At 40.6% G+C, this 12761-nt stretch overlaps 1 protein-coding gene across 1 annotated transcript in view; it reads right to left on the bottom strand.

Annotated features, from left to right (window-relative positions):
- Nucleotides 1–12761, bottom strand: part of LOC144672610 (transmembrane protein 106C-like) — a 46623-nt gene that overhangs the window by 17005 nt on the left and 16857 nt on the right. The window contains exons 2-6 of the mRNA XM_078534429.1: nucleotides 9765–9828; nucleotides 7641–7800; nucleotides 3153–3293; nucleotides 2676–2725; nucleotides 285–338 (exon numbers count right to left, since the gene is read on the bottom strand). Coding sequence (XP_078390555.1) covers nucleotides 285–338; nucleotides 2676–2725; nucleotides 3153–3293; nucleotides 7641–7800; nucleotides 9765–9828 — 469 coding nt within the window. The remainder of the gene's footprint in view (nucleotides 1–284; nucleotides 339–2675; nucleotides 2726–3152; nucleotides 3294–7640; nucleotides 7801–9764; nucleotides 9829–12761) is intronic.

Raw genomic sequence — 12761 nt, 5'->3', positions numbered from 1 at the left:
CCTGAGCAGATTCACCGTGTCACTTAAAAAATGTTCTAATAAATGTCTGCTCCTTGGCTACCTTTGACCAACCATTCTAGAGTCTAAAATTTAAAAAAAGCAGCAAAATGGGATTGAAGTATGGCGAGCCCCTTTTATTGGGAAATATCAGATTTTAATTTTAAAATCTTAGAACAGAATTAATTTTAAATATGCCTTCAGAACATTTTTACAAAAACCATTCTGCACTTTTAAAAATAAAGTCTCTGTTCCAACCAGTGAAATACATTTTAAAAAGGACTTACTGCAAGAAGACAACAATATTGTGGACCTTGATTGATGGCATTGTGCAAAAGGTACTGTGGGGAAAAAAGAAACTGCTTTAGTCAATATGTCAAAAAGTCATCACTGCATTTTCCTTTCAGCATGGTAACTGGAAGTAATGGAGAGAGTAAAACATTAGTTACAGCAGCAGCACAGCTCATCTAACAAGTTTTGATTTACAGTTGAATGTAGCTCAATGCCCTCATAAGTAAAAGTGATTAAGTACGCCAGTATACATCTAGTCCATCTAACTTCAAGCACAAGAGTAATGCACTGCAATTAGAAAACTAGGAAATAGAAAAATTCAGGAGGATGGGCAAGTTAGAGTCAAAAAACAAATGGCAGGAGTAGTTCAGAAAAAAAAGTGTAGAATCTGGGAGGGGAAGAGGAATGGGCAGGGAAAGTAGTGTTTTTCAAAATTCAGAACAGAATTGGAAAAGCGAAATTTGTTCTCACTGACCAGCAAAAATTAAGAGGGCACAGACTTAGAAGATTAACTAGAAAAATAAAGTTAGAATTCCTCCCATTTCCAAGGAGGAAAAGACCAAAATACTACAGTAGTTAAAAAGAGGAAAATTGGATTAAGTAATTGGGGGAAAAGGGAATAAAAAAAAATTTGAAGTGGGAATCAGTAGGTTTTTTTTTTTAAATGTATAACATTGTTAATGGGTCTCTGTGGTCTAAGTGCTCAGGTCCCAAGAATGGCAACAACATGCACCATGCCATGATTTACATTATGACCTGCACCACACTGGCAGTGGGTTCACATACAATTAGATGATATAGTGTTAGGCTCATGTTGGGTGATCTTGGCAAATCCAGGCAGTGGAGCAAGAGAGAAAAATGTTTAAATTATACTTTTTCCCCCTCAAGGTGTACATCTAAAGTACCATCAGTATCCACTTTATCCCAACGATCTCCAAAACATTTAATTTCTTAATCAAAGTCCTATTTATTTGCACAAATGTAATTTTGGCAATACATCTACAACATTAGACAGTGGCCAATTACCACCAACCTTGCACCAAAACACCTAGTCCCAAACTATAGGCACTTCAGATTTAATATTAGAAACCTTTAACATGCACACAAGCCAAGGGGAGAAAAATGAATGAATTTCATTTTCTTCAATAGAAAAGCATAATGTATTATGTATGGCAGACAAATTCTCACATCTCCAACATTCCACCCCACCCCCAGTGACGTGCAGCAACAAATGGAGTAGCTTCAGCAGCTTTCATTTGAGAAATGTTAGAGCTACAAACAGCTTCAAGAAAAAAATTGAACCAGTTGATTTTTTTTTAAAAAAAAAAGAAACTTTTCATGGGATGTGAGCATCACCAACAAGACCAGCATTTGTTGCCCATCCCCAATTGCCCTCAAGGTGTTGAGCCACCTTCTTGAACCACTACAGCCCATAGTGCTATTAGCAAAGGAGTTCCAGGATTTAGACCCAGTGACAGTGAAAGAATAGCGATATAGTTCAAGTCAGGATGGTGGGGGGCTTGGAGGGGAACTTGCAGGTGGTGGTGTTCCCATCTATCTGCTGCCCTTGTCCTACTAAGTGGTAGAGGTTACAGGTTTGAAAAGGTGCTAGCAGAGGCTTGATGAGTTGCTGCAGTGCATCTTGTATATGTAGGCATCAGTGGCAGAGGCAGTGAATGTTTAAGGTGGTTGATGGGGTACTGATAAAGCTAGCTGCTTTGTCTTGCTGATGTCAAGCTTCCTTGAGCTGCACACATCTAGGCAAGAGAGTGTTCCATCACACTTCTGACTTGTGATGATAGACAGGCTTGGGGTCAGCAGGGAGTTACTCACCACAGAATTCCTAGCTTTCGACCTGCACTTGTAGCCATGGTACTTAAAAGGTTAGTCTGGTTAAGTTATGGTCAATGACGTAGAGTAATGGGTTAATAAGACTATGATAATAATGATTCAATTGTGACATCAGTAGTCAGATGACCAAGTGGCTCCAAGAGAGACTATTCTGCACCCAGCTGTCTTGAATACTAGTGCTTACCCAGAGGTCTTTGTAAATAAATTATTTGAAGTTTTTCATAGGGAAATAAAGCCTCAGAGTACTTAGGCGAAGGCAACATGGTATTAGTAAAACCTCACTAAAGCCCAGCAACATCAACACAAACAGCAACCCCCAGCATGTAGTGCATTGTTCAAGCTGCATTTTTATTTCAATATGCAAATAACATTTTCAAACTAGAGCTCTTAGAAGATGTTTTGTCATTTAATCATAGAACAGGCAACGACTAGTATCCAAAAATTCAATTGCAGCACAAATTTACTGAATAAATAGTGATTAGCACACCATAATGCTGCTGGCATTTAGGACACCAAAACATAGAGGAAAAACTTACTATACATATTCTAGAGGTCCACTAAATTCCATTCGAACAGTGTAGTTCACCTGAAAAAAATTCAGAAACAATTAACTGCAATTTGAATGCTATTTGAAAAGCTGATGCAGCAAGTTGAATATTATTTTCACTTCTGATGCTAGGCTTGAAATCTAACCTCGAGCAACCAGTTGAAAATCTTCCTCACCAGCTACTAGGGTGCTGTGTGAACACAGCTGGTCCAGCCAAATCCAGTTCCAAAGAGGCACAAACCTCTAGCATTAACTGGAAACCAAAAAGATTTCCTGGAACGATCTATAACCTGTCTCTAGTTATCCATAGTTGATGGCCCCCGGTTTGCTATTTTTTTTCCCTTTGCGCAAAGGTATAAAGACTGCTTAAGTTGCAAGAGTCACAATATGGGTACAGAGCATCTACATAACCAAGAGCACAAGAATGTGAAAAGGGAAGGCAAAATATGATGTGCAGTACAAGTACCTGTTTCTCACTTAGAGGTGGTATAACAGAAATGTTGTTCAGCTGCTTTGTTCCAATCACAGTTTTCATGTACTGGACCTGGCAGGTGAGTGAATCCACAGAAACAGTATAAAAATTGGAATTGCTAATGTTGAGGGTACTCTGAAATACAACAAAAAACACTGGGTTTCATATCAGAGAAGACTCTTGCCAATGGTTAAATATTCCAAACTAACAGCAGTAAAAGTGGTGGAAACATCATTTCCACTACTTTCTCTGCTGCTGGAGACCCACTTACCCTGATCTCAGTACTTGGGTTATCACTTTTACTAGCAATTAGCATGGTGTTTTGCAATAAGCAGAGTGTTCAGAATCACACCCTGGGAGAAAGTAGAGAGAAAAATAAAAGGTGGGAAGTGCAACTTCAAAAAAGGTACGTTCCTCCCTCATTAAAATTTCCCAAACTGGGAAAGATCAGAGGCTGGGATCATATTTAAATCATGATCAACTGTGAAATTTTTGACCATTAGGCCAAGCAGGGACTCTTCCCACAGGCTCTGCAAGGGATCCTTGGGCTTCTCCCACACCAACAGTGTTCACTGAAGCTCTTGCCCAGCACAGTTGCCTCAGCTCCAAAGTTTCCAAAGGCTCCTCCCTCCTCCCTGATGTCAGTAGCCTGGTCAGCTTCAGACAGACTGTCCTGCAACATTTAAATAGGGTCCTGCCCTCATGTCAATCTCTTGGTGGGGGTTTCCCCTCCCTCCAATTAAAAGCAAGGTCCCAGCTTGTTTGTTCAGGTAAAGGTCCTACTTAAACACAAAATGAAGGTAAACAAGGTTATTTCTCCCACTTGCTCCTTATAGATCTTATGTGCAAACTGGCTGCAGCATTGAACCATTGAAAAGTTACAGCACAGAAGGCAGCCATTCGGCCCATCTTGTCCATGCCAGCCTGTGGACACCCAGGTGCCCTTTCTAATCCCACCTTCCTGCACCCGACCCATAGCCCTGCAGCCTACAGCACTTAAGGTGCAGATCCAGGTACTTTTTAGACCAAAAAAAGTCAAAAAATACTCAAATTAGTTGTGCAGCACTTTGGGAGGCTATGAAAGGTGTTATTAAAAGTTGGCAAACTCAGCCTGAGATCATGGATAGTCAAAAGCAATGCAACTATTAATTACCATCTTAAATGTTGACTGATCCATAGAAAAGTAACTTTGCAGATTTTTATTCGGTGGGGTACAAAGCAGTAATGCATTTCTCCAAATAAGTTGAAGTTTTGCACTGGTAATTATATACTTATATGCTATGCACATCAGTAAAAAGCTTGCTCTGAAGCAATGACATCATGTCATTTTCAAGCAGATCCAACATAGTTTGGCCAAATGGATTAGAAATAAAGCAGACAGTATTGGCATAGCACAATACCATTTGAATATTGAAAAACCATTTGCAGTCTGGTTACCCAGGCTATTGCTGGGTTACATTAAATGTAACCTGTACTTTTACAGTAAAAATTTTAAGAAGGTTATACAAGATAAAACCCCATTAGAAAGAATTGACTCGTGCGCTGTAGCCAATCTGCCAGACGTGTCCTTATCCACTTGCTATCACAAGAGCAATTCAGCCATCCGATTCCCCCATCCTCTTCCCCCCTAACCCTGCCAATTTATCTTCAGGTGCATATCCAATTCCCTTTTGAAAGCCACAACTGAATCTGCCTCCACCAACCCCTCAGGTAGCGCATTCCTGTTTTAACAAACAAACAAACAGTCTCATTTTGCCAATCACCTTAAATCTCTCCCCTCTGGTTCTCAACCTCTCTACCAAAGGAAACAGTTACTCAGTCTAAACTTTGATTTTAAAGTCTATCAAATTTCTTCTTTAAGGAGAGCAAGCCTAGCTTCTCCAATCTACGCTCATAACTGAAATCCCTCATCTCTGGAATAATTCTTAATCTTTTCTGCACCCTCACTGATGCCTTCACATCCTTCCTAAAGTGCGGTGCCCTGAATTAGACACATACTCCAATGGAGAAACCATTGCATTTTTCTTTTCAAAAGTTTACCATAACTTTCTTGTTTTCATATTCTATGCTTCCATTTATAAAGCCCAGGATCCCATTGCTTAGGGGAAAGGTACTATGAAAATTGGACCCAAAGACAGACAAGCTCCTAGCACCAGATGGCCTGCATCCTAGGGTCTGAAAAAAAGTGGCTGCAAAGACAGTAGAGGCATTAGTTATAATCTTCCAATATTCCTTAGATTCTGGAAGGGTCCCAGCAGATTGGAAAACAACAAACATAACACCTCTATTCAAGAAAGGAGGGAGACAGAAAGTAGTAAGCTATAGGCCCAGTTAGCCTAACACTGGTCATTGGGAAAATGCTAGAAAAATCATAACGGGATCAGGTAGAGTCAACAATGTAGCATCAGCATGGTTTTGTTAAAGGGAAAGAGTGTTTAACTAATTTAGAGTCCTTTGGAGGAAGTAACAAGCAAGGTGGATAAAGGGGAACCTGTAGACGTGGTGTACTTGGATTTCCAAAAGGCATTTGAAAGGAGCACATGGTATAGGGAGCAACATTCTAACATGGATAAAGGAATGGTTAGCTAAAAGGTAACAAAGTAAAAATGGATTGTTTTAAGTTGACGAGCTGTAAATAGTGGAGTACCACAAGGATCAGTGCTGGGGCCTCAACTATTTACAATCTATATTTTCATGACTTGGATGAAAGGACCAAGGGTATTGTAGCTAAATTTGCAGATGACTCCAAGTTAGGTAGGAAAGCAAGTTGTCATGAGGAGGTAAAAGAGGCCACAAAGATATAGATAACTTAAGCAAGTGGGCAAAAATTTGGCAGATGGAGTAAAACATGGGGAAATGTGAACTTGTCCACTTTGGCAGGATACTACTAAAATGGAGAGCGACTGCAGAACTCCGCAATACAGAGGGATCTGGGCGTCCTGGCACATGAATCACAAAAAGTTAGCATGCAAGCAAATGAATGTTGGTGTTTATTACAAGAGGAATAGAATATACAAGTAGGGAAGGTTTACTGCAGTTGTACAGGGCCTTAGTGAGACCACAGCTGGAGTAGTGCATACAGCTTGGATATCCTTTTCCAAATAAGGAGACAATTACATAGAAGCAGTTCAGAGAAGGCTCACTCAGCTCATTCCTGGGATGAAGGGGTTATCTTGGGGAAAGGTTGAACAGGTGGGGCCTGTACCCATTGGAGTTAAGAATGAGAGGTGATCTTACCAAAAGAGAATTCTGAGGGAAATAAACAGGGTGGATGCAGAGAGGATGTTTCTTCATGAGAGACACTAGAACTATGGGACAGCTTAAATGGGAGACCCCTTATTTTTAAAGACATGAGTTTTTTTTTCTCCAAGGGTCATTAGTCTGTGGAATTCTCCTCCCCAAAAAGCAGCAAGGCTGGGTCATTGCATTTATTCAAGGCCGAGTTAGTTGGATTTTTGATAGACAAGGGAGTCATTTATGGGGGCAGACAGGAAAGGAGTTGAGACCACAATCAGATCAGCCACAATCTTAACAAATGGTGGAGCAGGCATTAAGGGCTGAATGGCCTACTCCTGCTCCCAAGTCTTATGTTCCTAACCAGTCTGCCCTACCACCTTGAATGATTTGTGCACATATACCCCAAGGTGTCTCATCATCCCTTAGAACTGTATCGTTTAAATTTATGTTGCCTCTCTTCTTTCTTCCTACTAAAATACATCACTGCACATTCATCTGCATTATATTATTTCATCTGCCACTAGTCTGCCCATTCCACCAACCTGTATACATTACAATGGTGACAGCAGGTCAAAAACGCAAATTCTTTCACTGAAGTGCTTTGGACCTTTTAAAGATGTGAAAAGGTGCAAATAAAAAAAGGTGTTTATCAAGTTCCTTGATGCTGGAAAATAATTTTTATTGTAGCATGCTCAACATTCTTTTTGCACCCCCCCAAACATCTTATTCCTTATAGTCCTTCCAGATTTCTACCACATCCCATTTTCTGTGTAGGGTTTGCTCTGCTCCTTACTCAACCGAGTTATTGACCCATTTTGGGCAATTCAAAGTCGAATCCCTGATTCACCAGAACATTTCCTATGAGAAATCCAAATACTGACAAAAGACAAGAGTCCCAAATAGGTATTTTCAAATATAAAAATTACATCTCTTCACATCAGCAAATGGCCAAGAGTTCAACTGGCAGCATACCCATTAAAAACAGGACTACTAACAATTTAAATTAACTATGAGGCCCATCTTAAATCATAACATACAGCATACTTAGGGCCCAAACAGACAAGGTTATAATGTATCAATGGGCATTTGAAATAAAAACTGAGGTGCAGGTTATATCATTTTAAGAAGGGTATTAGATCAGAGATAAACAAGGGTATGTGGAAAGGATAGGAATATGGCTCAAAATGAATAACCGAAAGCATTACCAAATACAAGTGTTTCAATATATTAAGAGAAGTTCATTACTGTCATGTCAATGAAGACTCTGGAGTTATTGTGGTCAAATTTCACTATAACCACTCTGATTCCATCATCGTTCACAACCACTGACCGAGGGAACAAGAAGAATACAACCAGTCCGGACACGAACAGGCACAGGAATATGGATAAGAAGACGTACAATTTCCTGTAAATACAAGAGACGACATTGGTTTATGCAATAAAGTTTTAAAAGGTTTCCATTACACAACGGTAAAAGCAAAATACTGTGGATGCTGGAACAAAAAATACACTTCTCTTCAGCTCTGAAGAAGGGTCATATGGACTCAAAACGTTAACTCTGTTTCTCACTCCACAGATGCTGCTAGACCTGCTGAGCTTTTCCAGCATTTTCTGTTTTTGTTCCATTATACGGTACTCTCTTCAAACCTAGTTCATGTCTCCAGAAGGGATATTTAAATCCACTTATTTCAAAGCATCATCTACAAGCTCAGCATCACTGGTCAGCTATACAATTATCAGTTTTTGTCTAGAGCAGGAAAACAGGCACGAGATGCTTAAAAAGGCAAATTCCATTTACTGAACCTAGAAGATGCAATTTAAATTAGTCTTCTTCCTGCAGAAGAGTTATTTCATTCCTTTAAGACAAAGTGAATTATCCAAAACGGCCTTGTTTAATGCATTCATGCACTCAACACGGGAAGAGAACCAGGACCACTATCCAGCACGAACTACTTAAACCACATACTTGTATTTCCCTGAAAATTCTAGACATCAGGCAACTGGCCAAACAGACTTGGAAACCACCAAAACAGCTTCATACAAATCCAAGTTGTTCACTTGACATTCAAAGTGCGTCACAGTCTCCAGTCAACTTTCAGGGAAAAATCCCAGTCGATTAGTTATTCTCATTTCAGCAAAATGTCACCATTTCAGTATCATCCTTCTCCAAGAAGGACCACCTCTGCCAAACCTTTTCCTCTCTAATACCAGATGAAACTGAAGATCATCCATGCAGCTGCTTCAGTTACCAATATCATGTCTTCTTTTCATACACCATCTCTTCCTAATCACTAACTTTCCACTTATGCCCCCTCACCCCAGCCTGTACACCACCTTCTCAAAGCTCACATCTTTCACAAAATAAACACCTCTTGCTCTTCAATCCTCTTTCCAAACCCCTGTTCTCTTCACAGGGCTCCTTCACAGACAAATCCCTCAAAACAAAAAGCACAGTCACCCCCTCTTCTCCGGCCAAACTAACATTCAAGATTCATCCACTTCCCTTTCCTTAAAGGAATTTCTAGTCAAGGTAGTTCTTCTGAATTGCCTCCCAACCCGGTGCTAGCTGATCACTCAGTTCAGTTACTGCATTCCCAATGCAACTAAATATTAGTCTATCCTTCAATGATTTATTTCAACATCTGCCATAAAATATCAACTTTTCCAAAATATCCCTCCTTCTGATCTCACTGCATTGTACGCTCTTCATGCCTCCAAATCCAGTCTTCTTTAAAATGCAACCTCCCAACCATCATCCTACAATTCATAACAAAGTCTTCACTGTTTCCATGCATTTTATGAACCCTCCATATCCTTAAAAAAAAGCACCTTTGCCTCATTTCCTTGCCCCACCTTTAAAGCCAGCCTCAAAAACTACCAACTCAACTGTAATCTCCCTTGTGCTGAGTATTTTTATGCTTCTCAAAACACCGTGGAATATTATTCTACATTATGGGGCTGTTAAAAATAAAGCTTGTTATTATTGAATGCTACCATCATTCATATCTACTGCTAGCTAATCACAGGATTGTATTAACTAAGCTCACAGGACACATTTATCCAACGCAATGAATTACTACAAAAGGCACTATAACAGTTAGCAACCAAATATCACAGTGAAGAACCATACAAATAGACAAGTTCCCATTAAAAAAATACTTAAAGCTTTGAATGGGACTAGAGCATGAAATTAGTGCAGTTTCTAGTTTGTTCTCAGCTGACTCTAATTCTACCATATTGCTATAACTTGGATGTGGAGAGAAAGTTTGTAGTACTGCTACTTTCAACCCTTCAGACAGACTGGAAGCAGAGTAAAATGTAATGGCGACATAAAATTTACAAGCTACTTTAATGGGAGCAAAGACTTACGTTCTTTGTGGCTGCAGCCTCTGGTCACTGTATGGGATCAGGGCCACCAATTCATTTATCTGCCCTGTAAAACAAAGGAAATATAAGAGCTTAATAAGTTCAACTTATAACATTATTGGAAGAGGACAAACCAAGAAATTGCCAGCTGAATTACCCACAATCATTAACATGTCTCCTGCAATTTATAGCTTAGTGTGCGGAGGATGCACTAGAGGAGGAAACTGTAGCAACTCTGGCACAAATCTTCCAGAAATCGAATACTGGAATGATGTCTGGGATTGGAGAAAGGCAGATATTACTACTATTTAATGTGAATGTTTCAACTTTTCCCCATTGCTTAAAACTTGTCTAGCTCCTGACATCACCCACAAGAACAAGATTCTGTAACACATGCCATCCTACATTTTATCATGTGCAGAGGCTATTCAAAAAAAATATTGCAGTTCCATTATCAGGATAGTATGATTTAAAAAGTGCTTTGCGGCAATTGTTCCCCTCAACAATTTCTCCCTTTTATTATGTCTAGCATGGAACAAAAAACCACCCAGAATTGCTCCTTGCAACTTGTGTCAAATAATTTCCATTGTTTCAGATGTGTCAGGGAAAGAGTGACAAATTACTGATGAACATCTCAAATGGTCAGTGCTGTACAGGGAAAGGGAGACTTCCTTTTTTGATTGCATTAGTATAAAACAACTCCATGGAAAAAAAAAGACTAGACAATTGTACCCAGAGCAGGTCTTCATTTGAAGGAGCTTAATCCACCAGAAGTTTTTTTTTTTAAAATTCACTCATGGGATGTGGGCTTCGCTGGCTGGGCCAGCATTTATTACCCATCCCTAACGGCCCTCGAGAAGGTGGTGGTGAGCTGCCCTCTCGAACCGTTGCAGCCCATGTGGTGTAGGTACACCCACAGTGCTGTTAGGAAGGGAGCTCCAGGGTTTTGACCCAGCGACAGTGAAGGAACGACGATATATTTCCAAGTCAGGATGGTGAGTGACTTGGAGGGGAACTTCCAGGGTGGCGTTCCCACTTGTCTGTTGCCCTCGTCCTTCTAGATGGTGGCAGTTGTGGGCTCAGAAGGTGCTAAGGAGCCTTGGTGAATTCCTGAAGTGCATCTTGTAGATGGTACACACTGCTGCCCCTGTGCACTCCCTGTGGAGGGAGTGAATGTTTGTGGATGGAGTGCCAATCAAGCAGGCTGCTTTGTCCTGTACGGTGTCAAGCTTCAGTGTTGTGGGAGCTGCACTCATCTAGGCAAGTGGAGTGTTCCATCACACTCCTGACTTGTGCCTTGTAGATGGACAGGCTTTGGATTCAGGAGGTAAGTTACTCGCCACAGTATTCCTAGTCTCTGACCTGCTCTTGTAGCCACAGTATTTATATAGCTAGTCCAGTTCAGTTTCTGGTCAACTGTAACCCACAGGATGCTGCTAGTGGGGGATTCAGTGATGGTAATGCCACTGAATGTCAAGGGGCGATGATTAGATTCTCACTTGTATGGTGTAAATGACCATCTCCAACAATGCCAGGTAATGTTACTTGCCACTTGTCAGTCCAAACCTGGATATTGTCAAGGTCTTGCTGCACTTGGATATGGGACTGCTTCAGTATCTGAGTCATTGCGAATGGTGCTGAACATTGCACAGTGAACGTCCCCACTTCTGACCTCATGATGGAGGGGAGGTCATTGATGAAGCTGCTGAAGATGGTTGGGCCTAGGACACTACCCTGAAGAACTCCTGCAGTGATGTCCTGGAACTGAGATGACTGACCAACAACCACCTTCCTTTGTGCTAGTTACGACTCCAACCAGCAGAGTTTTCCTCCCCCGATTCCCATTGACTCCAGTTTTGCTGGGGCGCCTTGATACCACATTCAGAGTGTAGTCTGATGGGGCAGTAATTGACTGGGTTGGATTGGTCCTGCTTTTTGTGGACTATTTTCCACACTGCTGGGCAGATGCTAATGTTGTAGCTGCACTGGAACAGCTTGGCTAGGGGCATGGCAAGTTCTGGAGCGGAAGTCTATTGCTAGAATGTTGTCAGGGACCATAGCCTTTGCAATATCCAGTGCCTTCAGCTGTTTCTTGATATCATGTGGAATGAATTGAATTGGCCAAAGACTGGCATCTGTGATGTTATGTTGGTCTTTGTACCTTTCACCTCCAGTTGACCTTCCCTTTAAGGAAGATTTTCAAACACTTCTGCATGTTGGTAATCAGTCATCACCACCAAAATTAGGATTTTAATGATTTAAGGAAACAGCTGAGTCAATTTCTGGGTTGCAAATGCATAAATTCCTTTTGGTACACTCATTGCAGACAACTTGGAAGATCTGTTGACTGTAGTATGCACTGAGTGGATAAACCCCACTGATCACAGTCTAAAAACAAAAGCAGAAACATTTGACAGTGGATATACAATTGGTTGACTGGTAGCACAGGGAAGCTAGTGGGTGGGGCGGTGGTGTAAGTTTTGGTATCTAGGGTACAATGAACAATTGGCAAGTGTAGCATGTTTGGAAGAAACCAGTGACTTTGGACCTTTGTCTCATGTTGATTGATTAAGATAACCATGATTATGCAACAACATTATTGTTTGCATAACTACACTGCCAGGGTGGTACAAGGTGAATTAGATTGACCTTTGACTTTATTGTCTTTTAATTCCCACATACCTAAAAACATTATTTACTTGAACACTCACGAGTTTGCACTGGCCAGCTATGTGTAACCAGAATTCTTATGCTTCATTTTTTGCAATGCTATCTTCCCTTTTGTGGTGGAGGGGCAAAAACAATTACATTTGTATCTTTTGCCTTGAACTGAAGTATATTGAATAGTTTACCTAATTGCAGCTTATATAACCATATCACATGGTTAACTGAGAATCTCAGCAAATATTCCTGATGAAAGTAGGAAACAACACAGTTCACAGGACTCAAAATGGGTTGCCATGACCCAACTTAAACAGTTGCTATTTTCCATTACCTAGT

This window comes from Cetorhinus maximus, chromosome X (assembly GCF_964194155.1).
Source record: "Cetorhinus maximus chromosome X, sCetMax3.hap1.1, whole genome shotgun sequence".
NCBI classification, from domain to species: domain Eukaryota; kingdom Metazoa; phylum Chordata; class Chondrichthyes; order Lamniformes; family Cetorhinidae; genus Cetorhinus; species Cetorhinus maximus.
This window is presented reverse-complemented; position numbering and strand designations above follow the sequence as displayed.